The sequence below is a fragment of the Protopterus annectens genome, chromosome 4.part0, assembly GCF_019279795.1.
Source record: "Protopterus annectens isolate FY-2018-M chromosome 4.part0, PAN1.0, whole genome shotgun sequence".
NCBI classification, from domain to species: Eukaryota; Metazoa; Chordata; order Ceratodontiformes; family Protopteridae; genus Protopterus; species Protopterus annectens.
Window position 1 is genome coordinate 755,175,028 of NC_056733.1, and position 18,315 is coordinate 755,193,342.

At 38.3% G+C, this 18,315-nt stretch overlaps 1 protein-coding gene across 1 annotated transcript in view; it reads left to right on the top strand.

The window, feature by feature from the left end:
* The first annotated feature begins 2,548 nt into the window (after positions 1-2,548).
* Positions 2,549-18,315, top strand: part of ZDHHC8 (zinc finger DHHC-type palmitoyltransferase 8) — a 1,092,273-nt gene continuing 1,076,506 nt past the window's right edge. Inside the window, exon 1 of the mRNA XM_044068712.1 lies at positions 2,549-3,009. Within this exon, the coding sequence (XP_043924647.1) occupies positions 2,906-3,009 (104 nt within the window). The 5' untranslated portion in view covers positions 2,549-2,905. The remainder of the gene's footprint in view (positions 3,010-18,315) is intronic.

The following is an 18,315-nucleotide window of genomic DNA, read 5'->3' on the forward strand; positions in this document are numbered from 1 at the left end:
TGCCAATAAAAACTATGGGCCTTTAAAAGTCACTTTTTTCCACAAAAACACAGAAAAAGCACTTTAAAACACTTTACCAGCCCCCCCCCAAAGAAAATAAACACAATTTCTCCACAGAAATAAATGTTTTCAGTTACTTTATACATCTTTTTTACTGACAGGAAAAAAGAACACTCCCTTTTAAAAGTATGATACAGTCTCATAACAGTCCATTAAAACACAGAACATCTACCTTTAAAATAACATTCCTGAAGAGGAAAGTGATAAAACATAAAACAATATTTAGAAAATGGAATGTTCTCCCCAAGAGAACTTAGTCCAGCAAAGGAATAGCAGCAGCACCAAGCTGACCATTGATCTACAAAAGCTTTAGAGGAGCGTGCTCTTCAGCGGTAGTAAAACTCTGAAAGGCTTGGTGCCTCAACTTGTCTTTTAATCAGCTCAACTCAAGCTGCCTGACAGTTTGGGCATGTGGAAGGTGCCCCAATGCTTTGGAAGCTGGTTGGCTGTTAATCCTTGGCAGGATATAACCAATATACCTAAGACTATTGCAGCAGTGATCAATATGATGAACATCTGGCAGTATTAAGAGATGATATGCCACAGAGACCAGATAGGCTGCCTTCCAGGATCCTTAGGAATGTAGACAGTGTGCTGTCAGGTGTCGTTTCAGAGAGTCTTTAACAGGCTATTAGTCAGTGCAGACAGAAATGCCTGAGGACTGGAACATAGAGACAGTGAGACCATTATACAGAGAGCATGGTGGTGGTGGTGGGACAGGAATCTACAACTCACTTAGTCCAAGGATGGTGGTGGTGAGAAAATCACAGAAAAAATCCTGAGGTGAAGTGTGGTTACTTTCCTAATCTCTAGGGTAACAACTGATATGAATTTGTGATCAACAGGAACACGAGGTGCATCTGACCCAGGCTTATGACTAGGTTATGGAATTTGACAGCGGAGTACATGTGCACGTGGTCTCCTCGGACTTCAGCAAAACTTTTGACTCTGCACCACACAGGTAAAAAAAGAAAAAAAAAACTGTGGGGAACTGAATATGAGACAGCATGTGAACTGTACTGAAGCATAATGGGGAGACAGGATGCAGAGGGTGTGGGAAACTTGTCCCTCACATAAGAAATATGTTTTATATATACTTGCGTGTGTTTCATTGCATGAATATTGAGTGATGAATGAGCTTAGTAGTGTGTGTGTGTGTGTGTGTGTGTGTGTGTGTGTGTGTGTGTGTGTGTGTGAGAATATTAATATTATTAGGCTGTACAGCTGGTGTGGTGTGTGCAAAATGTACGAGAATTTGCTGTTGTGCAAGATAGGTGCGTGTGTGATTCTGTGTCAGGAACGGGATTCACCCCAAGGTAAGTGCGATGTCAGAGTTGGCTATGTAAATTTAGGGGTGGTGTTTAGGGCTTGCTAGTGTACGCAGGTCCATCTATCCAATTAAAAAATAATAATAGTAGTAACGCATCGTTTTTACACATTTTCTAATGGAGTTGTGAGAAAACAAACTTTAACTACATACAACTCTTGTTTATGTTGTTTACAATTGTTGCCTAAAACTTGGTCAGAGTATACTGTTAGGGGACACCAAGGCAACCACAATTTGCACTACTTGGTCCAGTACGATTATGTCTGGCAACACCCACCATACCTCTCAACCCCTCAAAGCAAGAAATCTGGACAAAGCAATAAATAATGGGGGAATAAAGGCACAAAATAGGGACACTTTTAAAGTATTGCTCTTACAAACTTAAAAAAAAATTGATAGAATAACAGATTTTGCATTAGCATGATTTTTCTGAAGGGTATGAGGTCTGAAACTAACGTCTGTCATTATTTTCTGACTTCAAACCTCAGAGATTTGGCAGAAAACCACAATTTTTTTTATGAGAAACAGACCAAAACTATGAAGCAAAAATCTGGACATTGATTCTGCGACAATCTGTACAGTTGAGAGGTCGTTACCACAAAAGACATAAGTCACGCAAAATATACTGAACAACTTTATGAAAACTTCTACCTCAGATTGTATTCCCGGCTGATTTAAGACCAGGACTGAAACCCCTTTCTCCCTGGTTTGACAGTCTGCCTGTAACTTTTCTTGGTAAATTTTTTAACCCCTTGATGCTAATAGCAACACTGCAAATGTGTATTTCCCTTATCCTCAACTTTATTATAGTTCGCGCGTGTGCGTGTATATATATATATATATATATATATATATATATATATATATATGTGTATGTATGTATTTATGTATGTATGTATGCAAATTTTAACCCTCCTGGTGCCGACACCAGTACTGAAATGTCTATCTGCTAAAGTTTGGCAATCACAGAGTTAAAAGCACACGTCTCTACGAGAAACACTGTGGAAGGGTGTTCTCTGAAAAGCCGGGACTCTGCTACATGCAGAATATTAATGTGTAATTCTAGGCCAGATTTTCCTGTTCTTAATTATAAACAGGGTATGTGAGGCAGCCCTTTGGGCGGAGCTGTGCTTTCTGTGCAGTGCAGGGGGCTTCGCTTGTTAGACCACCGCTACCCCAAATCGCAGCTGGCAGTTCCACCTTAAGTAGCCTGTGACATCAATCTCTCTGCTTGTTGGTGTGGGGTTGGATTTCCGGTGGTGGAGGTTAGCAGTTTTCTTTGCTAGGGTCCCAGCTTTTTTTTGGTTCTCAGCTCTGGAGAAGAAGGACTGTACAGCTGCCTGGGTTTTTCCTTCTTTTATCCCTACTTTAGTGCGCCGATCGTGGGGTCTGCCGCCTTGGCTTGGAAGGAAGCCCTTGTACTTGAGGGTCTTGCTGTGTTGCAGGCATCCTCCTTGTCTCTCTAAGCCCGCAGGCTCTCGGACTACCTCCCCGTGATGTGTAAATCGTTGACGGACGATGCCCGATAGTACTGGCAAGAGATTTAAACCCACCAAGTACATTCCGGTCTCCGCTGCAGCTGCTTTACTAGTGGGATCTACTACCCTGTTCTTCGTCTTCACGTAAGTTACCCCAGCTGGGGTGCTTGGGGGGTGTTATCATTCGGGATGCCTTGCACTATTTGCACTTAACCCAATTACCCGTCCTTGCAAAAAAAAAAACAAACAAACATTAGGGATGCAGAGTGTGTGCTTTATGAAGTGGGCACTGCTATTTCTGAAAAGTATGCTAATTGTAAAATAAAACATCCGTACAGTGGGAGTCATGTAGCCTTGCTTTTCTTTTTCCCGTTAGGCTTGTCATTTCAGCTAGAGTTAACAGTGTTTCGTTTCAACAGGAATCACAGATCTAGGTCACACTGTGCACAATTCTTCAAACAGTTTTCAGCCCCCAAGACCTGGAAAGCTGGCAATACTGTTTGGGTTGCATTATATGTCTTTAGATTGAAACAGGTGTTTACAGTTTGGGCCACTTGCTTTGCTCTTGAAAGGGCACTTTTCACTGCAGATTGTGCTGTCTGCTTTAGTCTACGGTGTTCTAGTTCTGTGGAATCTATATTACTGACAGTGAAAATGCATGGTGGTTGTTAAAACTCTCTAGTGTAATGTTTGCTAAGAGCATGCTGTGAGAACTGTCACCAAGTTACTGGTGTAATGTTTCATTAATGTTATTAATTGAAATCTGGGCAGTTTCATTAATGAACTGATGCAAAACTGTCTGGATGATTACATGTTATCAAGGGAATCCGTGTAACCACCTCGTTTTTAAATATTTCTTTTATTGTTTGAACATGTCATCCCATCTGACAGACTCCCTTTCATCCTAAAAAGAAGCTGTCCAGTGAAAGTGTTTATAAATTGGCATGTTTCCTGGATGATCTAAAGGCTTTCTGATATTATTGGTTTTGATAGTTTGTTGTTGCACATTTCAAGATATATTGCCTTAACTACTTTTGTTACTGGTCTATAAACATTTGAGAATTGTATTTTTGACCTTGCAGATGTATTTCATTAACAAAAATGTCTCAAGTTTTCTCCTGTCAGTTTTACATAAGATACTTGAGTGAGATGAAACATACTGTGAGAAGAAAATGATGGATTTAAAAGTAATGTTAGGACTCTACATAAACTATACAATTGAACAACCTGTATCTTGGCACAGTAGTGAAAGGCCTTTATGCTAATAAGGTTTAGAGTTTGGTTGGAATCATTGGTAACAGTTAGCAGCGGTATATTCCAGTTCTGCAATGGGGTACGTACCGTTCTGTTTCTCCTCTTGGCACCAGACATCTGCTCTGCATGCCTACATATGTGACTGGACATATTACTCGGTGTTGCATTCCACCCATAAATGTTTCTTTGGGCTTGCTCTCTTGTGAGACATTTACCCACAACCTGTCACTTTTCTGAGACCAGCATCCTCCTTGCTCGATAAAGCAAATTATGTATGACCTGCAATGTTAATATCCTTCTGTACCAACCTCATCCTTGCAATCCATCTTCTTTGCCTGGCTTTAGCTACTATAAATATTGCTTAAAAATATATTGCCACACTTTCCATAGCAAATGTAAATAACAGCCCTTATTGATGGCAATAACCTCCTAACTATATACAGTAATTTTACAGTATTTGATGCAAAGCTTTATTTTTGCAATTAATTTTGTTGAAAAGAATGGCCTCTTAAAAAAAATTCTTGAAGCTGAAAACTCCTGAATTGACATCACAAAAGACAGAACCTACACTGTCTCACTACTTTCATGGGTGTATACGCTACTGGTTTTGCATGCTAAGTGCAGTAGCAGGGAATCTTTAAGCCTTTTAGGACAAATCAGCTATGTTTCACAGGTGGAATACACTACATTGAAAATTAACATTGGATGATTTTTAGTGAAACCATAGTGATAGTAACTTGCTGTTCCTCTAAAGGACTAAGGTGTTTTGATTACCCAGAATGCTTTGCTGGTGTATGCACATCATTGCTAGTATCAAAGCTGACGTCATTTTGTGGGTGTACTCATAAAGAAAAACTTGAGTCAGCAGTAAAACTAAAACATCAAGCATATCACACATATTTGATTGTTTTCACACCACTTGCAGCTTTAACATCAGGAGTATACCCAATGAGGCAGATTTAACATCAGGAGTATAGCCATGAGAAGTGTCCCAATACACTTTATACATTAATTATTTTTTTTGTAATACTGTTGTAGAAGTGGTCCCCCTTCTTGAGTCAAAGAGTATTTAAAGTTTTAAGATCTGCTTCAATGTTTGATGCTTTGGGTTGCCACCACGAAAAAAATGTTAGATGACTGCTGTTAATTCCTTTACAGGTTGCAGTGAACTTGGCCTGCGTATGTTAAACTGGTTGGAAGCAATGTATATGTTGCATAGTTTTATTTAACTAGACATGCATTCAGTGCTCTGGTTATAGAAACAAGACAATAACACGGATTCATTTCAACAGCATTTTGAGTTACAGATTTTGGTTTCAGTAGCTCATTATTTTATTCTATATTGTTTCTTACTTGGTTAACTAAGTATAAATGTGGAGTTTCCCAATTCATTTGTTATAGTATAAAGTGAGGTCTTAATGTTGACCTGCTGGACACAGGATCGTTTAGGAACACAAGCATGAATCACTTACCACAAAGCAGACTACCATCTGTGAGTAAATGGCATGTAACTTTTGTTCCTGTAACTCAGAAATCCACTTTGATGTTGAATGCTGGACTCCATGCAATTCTAAGGCCATTTCTGTGAGTACTACTCATTCAACAGCCCATAGCTAAGGATAAAAAGGGTTATTTCCTGACTTCATCACAGGGTGGAATTGCACCTGCAATTTCATATAAGTTTATAAATGAGTAGATGTTAGATTGGTAGCTTGTAGTGGATATGTAACAATATGTGTAGGAAAAGGCTCCACTAAAGTAGTGGAACAGGCATCCAATACTCAGTTGTTAAGTCACTTTCTTTTTCAGGCTTTCTGTAGTGTCATGTTACATTTTGTTTTCCTTTTTTAGACTGATGCTAGGGTCATATTACAGGAGTTCCCAAGGCCTGAAATTTACTTTTTTTTTTTTTTTTTTTTAAGAGATGGTTGCCATGCTGGTTTTTTGCAAATGCTGTGATCCTTAAAACCTATTGATGAGTTTTGAGACTGAATTTAGAAGCTGAGAGTAAAACTGTTTGAAATAACTCTCTGTTTAACGGACAGTACCAGTCTAAACTGTGAATTGTTACCTCATTACATTATTGTTTAGTAAAGGTAAAAATGTAAATAAATTACCATTATCTTTAAATTTAATTTAGTAAAAGTTGGATGGATTTCCGAGTTTTTATTTTTCATGATTTCGTTATGTTTGGTTTGTAGGCTCTTTCCATGACATAATGTGTGTCTTCATATACTGTTGTGTATTTCCTGTTTACTTTGGATTGTTCATGTTTCCTTTCTGTTGCTAAGGCCATTGCTGCACGGTGTTAAATTTAGTGGCTTAAAAAGAAAAAAGTTTCAATATAAAAATGTCATGCAATGTAAGAGGAATTACAGATTCGGATAAAGTTTAAAAGATTTCCTGAGAATGGGCAAACAATATACTTCTTATTAAAGCAGTTAAAATAGGCATTGCTTAAGTTACTAGTACATCTGTGGAAAGTTACTAATACAGTCCTTACTAATTCATTTTGCAGTTCCTTCTCTATGTACATTTATGTTGTCATGTGACTGGACGTACAACTGGGTGCTGCATTTTCCCAGAAATGCCCCTTTGAGCAGGCACTATTCTGATACATGTTCCTACAGCCTATCCCTTTTCTGCGACAAGCCTCCTCCCTGAGATCTTAACATGGACAAGCTGAAAAAAATGACACCTGGGCTTGTTCTGCCCCCTCCTCTTTCAGTCACTAAACATATGAGCTTTTCTAACTCAAATATAAAAGACAAAATACTGATTTTTAGGAAAGGCTGTAGTTTCACATGGCCTATTAAAAGAGCAGCTGCTGTCTTTTTTTGCTTTCTGGGTAATATTCAGTGGTAGAATGAAACCCATTTCAAGTAGTAGGCTTTAATAGATACAGTATCTTTTATACAGTTATAGGATTTGGCCAACCACAGTCTCATGTGCTGATTCACATGAAAACTCCGAGTCTTTTTTTTTCATCATATACTAATCTTTTATTACAACAACTGTCCTGTCCTTAACCCACTCTAAATGTTTATTACTCTCTTCTAATTTGTTATACCCCAAAATGGTATAAGTGGATGCGCACCGTGACAATATGATTTTCTTACACATTAAAGGTTTTGCCTCCCCAGTTTAATTTTCAAGAGACACCGAACTGCACTGTGAAGAACATTTGCACATTTGCTGGTGAGAGAATAAAAGTAATGTGATTTTTCTACTTGTTAATACTCTCTGCAACAGTGGCTTTGACTTTTGCAATAATGGTGACTAATACAAAAAAAAAAGTCAAAGAACATCTGTTGCATAAAAATGTAAAGTACATTTGAATGTTCAGTTTGAAAGAGTAGCTTATCTTGTGATTTTTTTCCATTACTGTAGCTCTGTGTATTTTTTCTAACCGAGCTGTAAACATGGTCATGTTTCAGTGTTACATGCATAAAAGACTGGTTCTGTTTAGTTAAGTACCTAGTTAAAAAAAATAATGACTCTTTAGCTACAGTCAACAATCCTTTTTTTTAATTACCTTTTTTTGTTATAATCATTAACTTATGAGCTGTCACTATCCTAGGTCATAGACCAACTTCCAACTTTTTGAAGAATTGTGCATAACAATATCCCATTATTGATAAGGGTAGTGATGTGACAACAAACAAAAGCAGATGAGATTTCACATTTAAAGAATCTGTAAAGTACAGGAAGACATTGTTAAGAGTAAATTATATTTCTGTTATGAGGCATTCTTTGGTTAGCTTAAAGGGAAAGAAAAGCACTTTGTGATTAGAAAAAAAGTGACATTTCATTTGTCATGTCCTTTGACTAATGTTATTGAGAACTTTATTTCGACATTTATAATTTCTCACTGCTGTGCTCCTAGGAGCCCCTGACAAATGCTGAATCTGCTCTCAAGGGGCCAGATTCCAAAAGAGTTAATCATTGTGTAAGTGACTTACTTTGGTGTAAGACCTGTCTATAATCAGGCTTACACAGGGGGCCAGCTTCCAAAAGACCTGCTCTCAGTGTGACTTTTACATGAGAATATGTCAGTTACACGGAGAGTACGTCTTTTGAAATTGAATCTAAAGTTCTCAGTAGCTTTTCATAAAAAAAAAAAGCAGTGCAGTCAGACAATGAAATTCTCCAGAAGGAATACAGAAAATGAGAGAATGTATATGTATTTAAACTAATACTTTTATACAGGTCACATGGTAGAAATACTTATACACTACACACGTGTGATGCTTCTCTGAGCAAACAAGTGTACTACCCTGGAACAACTCTTAACATGTGAAGTAGCAGAAAACAAAACCTTCAATAAAACCTTTTGGATACCTTAGTATAATTAGCTTTCAGGTGGGCGGCCACGGTGGTGCAGCGGTTAGCATTGCCGCCTGATTGCAAGAGGTTCTCTGGTTCAATCCTCTGCTTGGGTGCCTTCTGTGCGGAGTCTGCATGTCCTCCCTGTGGTCAGGTGGGTTTCCTCTGGGTGCTCCGGTTTCCTCACCCATCCCATTGACATGCTGTAGGTGGATTGGACACTCTAAATTGGCCATAGGCATGAGTGCGTATGTGAGCCTTCTGTGGAAGGTTGGGTGCCGGGCTGGCAACTTGACTCTGTAAAACTCCACTGCCAATCATGAGCAGACAGGTGATCCGCTGTGGCATCCCTTAACTGGGAAAAGCCGGAAGAAGAAGTAAGTATAAGTAGCTTTCAGAGGAACAAACACTTTTTCATGATTACATGAATACAACGCATCATGGTAAGTACTAGAACAACTAAACCTGATTTCAGAGTAGGAAATGGTTCTTGTATTGCCCTGTTGTCTGTAACTTGGATAGAGTCACCTAACTGTTTAGATTTCAGAAAATCATTAATCGGTGTTAACTTAACTTAGCACATTATATCCAAAACTTGACTTTATCTGGAACAATATGTACCTTTTCTCAGTTTAATTCAGTAATTTGCTGTTTGGAGTAACAATCCACAGAACATTTGCCACCTAGAATAATACAAGAAAGAGGCCCCTCAAGGATCACCTGTAAAATCCCTGATGTTGGGAACAGCTGTAAATCTGTGATCATTTAAAGCAACCCTATTTGGAGATGAAAGTCAAAATCCTGAAAGTACTGGTCACGGTAGCCATAACAAAATAAATAAATAAAAATCTACAAATAGATAAATGCACGTGGCCCGCTTTATTACTTTTTAAGCACTTTCATCTAAGATGAAATATTTTATCAGAATAAAACTTATAATAAAGTGAAAGCACCATGTTTAAAAATCTGCACCAAGTCACATGTTAAAAGCATACCCAGTGAGACAGTGTTCTCACACTTGCAAGGTTACAATATTTTAAACATCAAAGCAGAAATTAACATTTTTTTAATAGTTGATCACTATATTTACCATCCAGCAGAACATGTTAAATTGTCATTCTGTTATATTGCATTGGAACTGTGAGCATGTAACCCAGGCATGAATAAGTAATGCTAATACTAATGAATTTCAAGAGCACCAAAGATTGCAAACAGGGAGGGTAAACTAAAATATGACCTATTTCTTGACACATTTCCTGTTAAGCACACCTGATATTGACTTTTTCATAGAAACGTGCTTAGTGATAGGTGTTCAATTACAATAGTCATTCCAGTTCCCTCTGTTCTGAAATACTACTGAAATCCCTACCTACTGGATCCATAATCAGCATGAGCCACAATGGAAAAGACATGTCTCTGGAAACCAACATATGTCCAAGAATATTTAAGTAAGGTACTTCGTGTCTCACTGTTTGCCACCACAAAGTATACCGTGTCTGAGGCAGATTTCTAGTTGTCTTACCAACATAGAAACTAGTGCTAATACACCTAGCTACATAAACACTATACTCCTAGCTACATATTCAACACCAGTAGAATTACAGTTGCAATGCCTCTTTACCCCAAATGTCCTAAATAAATGTTGTAAATTTGGAGAGAGTCCAGTATCAGTAAATGTGCACTGTGAGCAAAAGCCACACTAAAAAGTACCTATTGGTTTAAAAAGTACTGTTTGGTTTACAGGTGTTGATACTAGACAGTGGTTCTGTTTACAGTGAAACTCCAATATATTTTTCATATTTTTACCCTTTTTATGAGCAAACATAGGTTTTATATCAGGTATCCTCAAAAGTTCTTTATTATCCATAATAATTTTCCAGTTGTCCACCACATTTCACCCTTAATCCCACTATCTTTAGTTCCTACTGCACTTAAATAATATTTGCCACAGTGGAGGGACTGATTCCTCTACACCATTGACTTTATATCTTCTGAGACACAACTTACCCCCTTGTTAAGTAAATCACTCCCCTCCTTTTTTAAATCTCTATCTCTGTTGTACTACATATGTTATTGTTTATACTTATATTTATAATTGTTGTCCATTCAATTCTTTATCTCTCTGTCTTTTTTTTGTACTGAATTTGCACTCCCTGGCTGAGTCTGAAAATGTTCAGTTTGGATTATTGCTCTGCCCTGTTTGATACATGCAAATAAAATACTGTTGCTTGAAATTTGCATGCTTTGTGCTTTTTTTTTGTATTTTGCTTATTTTGTGTTCCATATGGTTTTGCCATCCGGTGGTGTAAATCTTGGCTCTAGATGATTGTCACTGTTGGAAGTGACACCCCGACCCCATGTGCAAAAATAGGAAAAGGGGTTGAGGATGGATAGATAATTTGTTGTAATGCTGATAATTTTGTTTACTCGTGTTTTCACTGTATTCTATATGATATTGCTGCTGTCTTTCTTGTTGTGGGTAACTGAAAATTCAAACATGGGTTAGCTTTATGTGCAGTGCTAAATTTGTTTCACTGATTTCTAGTCTGTCTCAGCAGGTCTTCTTTTCCTGTCACTGCTTTCATTTCCTGTATTCGATTTGTTGATGATATTTTCAGTTGTAGGACTGTTTTTGTTAGTGCTGTTTCCTGTTCTGACTCACCTCAGAACTACAACTGAATTTTTTTCTCACTACTTTTTAGGGTTCATTAGAATTTTGCTTTTCCCTTGTTTAAGCTGTATAGAACAGGGTAGCTGGTCCACCATGCTCTGTGCCACATGCTGCCATGTTGTACCTGTAGTCCAGTTTTTTCTGTTATTCCCCTTCATGTTATTTACTCAATTATACTTTACACCAGTATATACACACACACACACACACACACACACACACACACACACACACACACAGTTTAAGTTGCTTCTCTGTATTAAAAAACTGAAATGGAGGCACCTGTAAATTATGCAGCATTTTTTTTTAAACAAATGTGCCAGGTGTTTGAGTTCCCTTATTGTTGGTGTGACATTTGCAGATGGTCTTTATAGCTGGATTTCAACCGTGTTCCTTTTTCTGTACAAAGATTGCAAAAAGTATAATTGTCAGTGTCTTTGTTACTTTAAAGAGTTAATGTTGCAAATTGGTAATGAGTTCCATACTGTGTTCTTGAGTTTGAGTCCCTCAATTTCCATTTGAATACTGTGTGACCCTAAGTCACTTAACTAGAGAGTAGGTCATCCCTGAAAAGGGATAATTGTGCCCAGTGAGCTTATCCAGTTAAAAGAGTAAGAAACTATGTAAAATGTGACAAGACTCACTTTTTGTATTGCAAGAGGACTTTCTATTTCTGCCACTTGTGGACTGTTATACCAACAGCTGGTTTAGGCAAAACAGTGACCTCTAACATGGCTGTTTTGACCATTCATTTTGCGTAGCTTCACAGTACTGACTACAACAGGCTTGTGTATTGCCCTTTAATAATTTATCTGCCAGAATGTTTTATTACGTAGACAAAAGATGAAAATAATTCTAATAATCTTGAAGTCTTTTGTGATCTGCTGCTGTTTTTTTATATTTCTGATGAATGGAACTGTTCACTTTTAGGTTTTTCTGTGCAGTGTTTTGGCTAATTTTTCAGTTTCAATTAGCATTGTTCAGTGTGTTTTCTAAGTTGTGCATGATACAGCATCTGATTTCTATTGTATCAAATTTCTTATTGTTCCAGCTGTTCATCTTAGCCTCACTGTTTATTCATACATTGAGTGCAGGTTGACTCACTCCATTTGGTTTCCTGCTAATGAAGGAAACATTGCATATTTCAGCTGAAGTCTTTAATGCATAAGATGTGCAGGCAGATGTCTTATGCAAGGTCATCACTTCACTGACAGTTGCTCCAAGAACGAGATCTAGCAAACTACTGACATCTTAAAACACTCCTAACAGGTGTCATGACAGTGGTAATGCCCCATCTGAGTGTGCAGTGCTGTCCCTTTTTATAGATAAATTAAGCTTTGTTTGTGGCCAGAAATGTCAATAACCACGGTGGACCCTAGGTTGCTGTTTTGAAATCCATTTTCAGATGGCACTGTGCCAACCTTGATTTGCAGTGGGCAGTGTTATAGTTTTAGTTAGTGAAGAGCAGGATAGGAAGTGTTGGGAGGGAAATGTGGCATTGCCAGACGTTGCTTAATCATATGGTTATGCTTGTACTCCTGCATTTTATTTCTATTTTTTCTTTCTGTAACTATGTAAGAGCACTGATTCAGAAAAAAGCCATCTTCTGCCACATCCTGTCCTTAATAATCGTAATTGTACACTCTATACAATAATGATAAGGGAATTCAAATGGTAATTTGTCTAAAATGTAATGTAGGTTACATGTTCCTGTAAAACCATTGAAATGAGAGAAGACTATAGTTTGTTCTGTAAATGAATTGAAGCATATGAGCTCTTAAATGTATGTTCTCTGACATCTAAATGGGGAGAAGTTGTGGCCTCTTTGTGGTAGGGTGGCGCAAGATTGTCCTCCCACGTGGTATGATGGGTCAGTGGTTAAGCTTTCAGCTTTGCATATTTTAGGTCCACAGCTCATTTACTGTATTTGTGGTCCCTACATGTCTTCCCTTTGTCTTTGAGTTTTTGATAGGCAAGCACAATATTTATTTCCCCTCTTTCCCTTTTTAATTTTCATCAGCAGATAAATAAGACCGGTTGGTGTGATAGATTTATATCTAGCATATCCATCAAATCTGGAACAAACTTCCACTACATGTCAAGCAGAGTAGCACCCTTGCCACCTTCAATGTAAACATTGATAACTGGATGGGCAGCCTCAGATTCTCATGTGGTCTGTCTTGTGTTGCTCTCCTGGGGGCTGAGGGAAATTCTGAATAGGGCTTTTTTTTGGCTAGGCTTGAAATGGTCTGCAGACTGATTGCCTGGTACTCGCCTATGAACCCATGTTGGGACTGAAAAGGGTCTTCATTAGATTATTTTTCGTACTTGGTTAACTACAATTAAAGTAAATTTCACAGCCATTGTGGTAATGCAGTTTGCTAGGAAGTGAGGTTATAGTTAAAATGTTGTGGCATAGAAGTGCAGGTCCTGTGTCAGCAGTTGATATCCATAGTTGCCCAGCAAACTTTATAAAAATCCTCACAATTCACACAGTCTTGCTGAAGTTGAGTCTGTTTACTTGTATTTCATAAGAGGTGATCTGTGAGTGGAGTTTTGCACTTTGAAAAGCCCTTACCATTTCTCTCCCACCACTAACTGCTTTGTCATCGCAAAATGTTACTAACACATCGCATAATTCACCACTTTCCACTTTCTCCTGCCCTTCACCACTTTCTAAGATTTCCAGCTTTCACCACAATATGCAAAGCTACACGTCACACAGTAGTACAGCTTTCTTCCAGTGTCTCTGTTTTTGTAATAACACCTACTTCACTCTTGTCATCATCCAATCACACCTATTGAACTCTTGGGTCATTATGTGGAAGCAGTAGATCTGTGTATGTGTTGGGGGATTTGTTTGATTTCCTCTTCCTGTGTTTAATGCTCAGACTTATTGCTGCACACCACACCAATGACCCATTTTTTTCCTTCTGTGTGCCCTGTTTTCTTAAACTTATTATTTCTGATCCCTTTTGTCCTCCCTGTGTCCTTCCAACCCCTTCTTGCGGCAGCCATTTGTGTGGCGTTTTATACTTTTTAAGTTTATTTGCTACTGTCCTGTCCTTCTAGAATGCCTTCATGCGTGCTTTGTTCTATGTCTTGTACTAGCAGTAGATTGTAGATTGGTATGGGTGTGGTGCAACTGTGATGTTCTTACTGTCATGAGCTGTGACTTGTCTGACAAGACTGTTATGCAAAAACTGTAAAACATTATATAAGGCTTTAGAAGTAAAAAAAGTAGAAAATGCAATGTCCTTTTCTCCTCCCGAAGGAAATACTTTTCACTTATTTGGCATGTTTGTCATTCAGTTAGGTTAATGCCCTTGTTGTTCATTCATCTGTACCATGATCCAAATGAAGGCATTGTTGCAGTATTCCTGTAGTTCCTGAGTTGGTGTTTACAAATACACGTCACTATTGCTCTAAGAGGCTTAAGTAGCACAAATTAGTGGTGCAGCTAAATCTTTGCAAAGGGGGAAAGGGGAGATACTGGGGCTGCATTATGTAAATGAAGAATCAAGCATGTTTTTTGTTGGCTGTCAATAAATTAAGTGAAGCTTGTTACTGACAGCTGTGCTGTTGCTAACTATTGTAAAGTACACAAACATGACTGGATGCCCAGACCATTTTAAAACAGGTATAGTGTAGAAGGATTAATTGCTGCATTGTTCATTTGAACATAGTTCACAACAAACCATGGCTAATGTGTGGCATTTGGTTTAAAGCCAGATATGTGAATTATTGTGCATTTTGGTCAAAGGGACTAATACAGAATTTGTAGTCTGTGTTTTTAGAGAAATGGATGGAAAACAGTTAAATCTGTAACTTAGAAATCATGATTCCATTGTGGGATTTAAAGATTAAAGGTCTCCAGGATTTGATGGGGGCAGCATGCTAAGAATACATTGTAATCCTGCCTGGTTTACAGCAATGTGCATTAGCATGGTGTGTTTAAGGGTTATAGAAAGTAAGCTGGGAAGTTTCTTGTCTGTATTTGAGAATGTTTGATGTTTTCTGAGATGTTGTAAAAGTAATATGTATTCGCATGACAAGTAGTTATGTCTTCCTATTAATGCCATCTTTGTCAGCTGTGAAGTAATTAATGCCATCTTTGTCAGCTGTGAAGTAATTAAACTGGAATGTTATTAAATTGTAAATGTGTTTACAATGTCAGAATTCAGCAGAATGAAACTGGTTACCCTGTAACAGCTTAATCATATTGGGCCCTGTTTGTATGTAGGAAAGAGGAGGTGTGTAAGATAAGCGGAGTTGCATTTGTTTCTCAGATGTATGCCGTTAGGCATTCATTACTGTCTAAAAATGGCGACTCCAGAAGTCCAAGTATCATGTATGTGGTGCAGCTTAAATGTAAATATTTCTTGTCATTGAAATGTGCTGCAGTTAAGGAACCAGGAACCACAATAAAACTATCCTTTTGACTGTCACATCTTAATGTTTGGTGATTTTATTGTATCAAACCTTTTGATACCTGTGATCACATCAGTAAAGTTTGTTTATTTTATGTTACATTTGTTGACTGGGATAGTCCGACTGGATAGATGTCCATTTTCAGCGGAGTTCGGGGAGGAAAGCTGCAGATAACACAGAACGTAACAGATATGAGTCAAACATATTTACAAAGCCCTCTACTAGGTACTCACAATATACACAGTGTGTAATAGTGTACAAAAACAACAGGTTGCAGCAAGCTATTATGAGCAAGAGATGCATACAATATTAATTTAAATAAGACATTGAATAAGTAGTGGTTAATCAGGGTTAGTACAGGGACAAAGCCAGTGCTCTTTAAAATACTGTTTGAGGCCTTTTTTGAAGAGACTTAAAGAAGGTTCGAGGGTAAGGTTAGATGGAAGTGAAATTCCAAGTTCTACCAACGACGTTGGCAAACAGGGAGTTACCGGCTGAGTTAATGGCTTTGTGGGTTTGGACCAACAGTTTATTGGACGATCATAGTTGCTTTGAATTACTGTATGACTTTATGATATAGTGCTGGAGTATTTTCAAGGTGGTACAGAATTTTGAGTGCTAATAAGCTGATTGAACAGAAGTAGGCTTGGCGGTTCTAGCCACCCGAGAAGACCGAGGTTTTGACAGTGATGTGTCCTATATGTTGAGCCTATGGCAAATCTGTCAATTTGGTTGTAACAATGAAAGAGCTTACTAAGTTCAGTTTTTCTCAAATTGGAGAGTATGGAGGAGGCATATAGAAGGGTAGAGAGTAGGTGTGAGCAGCCGATTGCAGTCCTAGCTAATGGAGTTAGAAAAGGTTTGCTTCTGTATAATGAGCCAAGCTTCTTAGTAATGGTGTTTATAGTTTTATTGATATGCAGATCAAACTTGAGATTATGGCCCACTATTACTCCTAAAAGCTTAGTATGGTCATCTGGAGAGATAGAGGTACCATTGTTGGATGTTATGGAGAAGGAAAATGGGGTGGATCTACTGGTGGGGGTAAAGAGGAGCAGTTTAGTTTTGTTGGAATTTAACAACAGACTGTGATTAGAGAGCCAATTTTCAACTGTATTAAATGAGTTTTGTGTTAAGGTTTGCAGGTCTAAAGGGGAGGAGGCCATACAGGGTAGAATCATTTGCATATTGAATGCAGGTTGCATCAGGGATGGCAGTATGAAGATGACTGATGAAGATAGTAGAGGACCTAGAATAGAGCCCAGAGGGACACCAAGGGAGAGAGGTAGCAGGGCGGACAGTTTGCCCTGCCATAATACAGCCTGTTGTCTGCCATTCAGATAGGATAGGAACCAGCGAATAGCATGGTTATCTAGGGAGAGGGATTTTAAGGAATGGATGAGTAATTTATCATTGACCATATCAAACTTTGACAGGTCTAGAAATAGGGCTAAAGATAGCCTGTTGTTCCTATTTTGGAATATGGCATTTATAAAAGAAAAAGGAGGGTGGAGGTGGTGCTGTGATGTGGCCTAAAGCCATGCTGAGAGTTGGCAAGCAGATCGTACTGAATGAGATAGTCCATAACCTGCTTATGAACGCACTTCTCCATTAATTTGGCTAGTGGTGAGAGAATGGCAGTGGGTCTGTAGTTGGACAGTTCTGTTGAACTTCCACCTTTGTGGAGTGGGATAACATGGGATATTTTCCAGATTGAGGGGGTAGTTCCATCAGTTAGTGTTCTATTGATTAGGATGGAGATTGCGAATGCTATGGCATCGGCGGCTTTTTGTAGGTACTTTGCAGGAAGGAGGTCAGTAGAAAGGGTGGTTGGTTTTAGTTTTTTGATAAAAGTGGTAGAGACAGGTTGGAAGTTAAAGGGGGATGAGAAGTGGGTATGTTAGTTGTAGAGTTAGAGTGGGTGGGAGTAAGTTGGTTAGCTAAGGACTGAATAGTTTCAGTGAAAAAATTATTAAAAGCAGTGGCAGCAGTTTCTGGGGATTTATGGGTGTAGTTTGATGGGGTTGGGGTAGTAGATTGTCCTGGATGAAGAAGTCTGTTAAAACCTGCCCAGAACTTTTGGGGATTGTTTTGGTGTTTAAATTGGAGGTTCTGGTAGTAGGTTTTTTTTGTCTAGAATAATGGATTTTTTTGTATCATTTCTAAGTTGATATCTCACTTGGTTGAGGGGGACTTTAGTTGTTCCCCATTTGTTCCAGGCTTTATTTCTAAGTTTGATTTTTATCTTAGTTTCCTTTGTGAGCCATGGAGCAGTATTAGATTTGGTCTTTATAGTACATGTAGGAGCATGGGATTCAAGGATGCTAAGGAATTTATTGTTAAAGAAAGTTACGGCTTCATCTAGTGGTAGATTTTTTTTTAGGATTGACCAGCTGACCGATTTAAGTTAGTTTAGGAAGTTAGTAGGATTGAAGTTTTTATTATTGCTGATTGTTCTATACGTAGTCTTGTGGTGGGTTTCTGCCTTATGCTTGATAATATAAGTTAGTGAATGATCACTTAGGTCACCGGGGAGAGTCCCAGCTGTACACAAGCTTGGGTGGCTAGTGATATAAAGTACCCAATCTAAGATACTTTCCCTGTTGGTGGGTTTACCAGTCCTAGTGGGAGAGGTTATTATTTGTGTGAACCCACACAGATTTATATGGGTGACGGGATTCAGCTGAGCAGGTGCTCCAGTTGGTGTTAGTCACCAAGAACAATGGTTTCTTGGGAGTAGGTAGTGGATAACCATTGGAGGATATCTT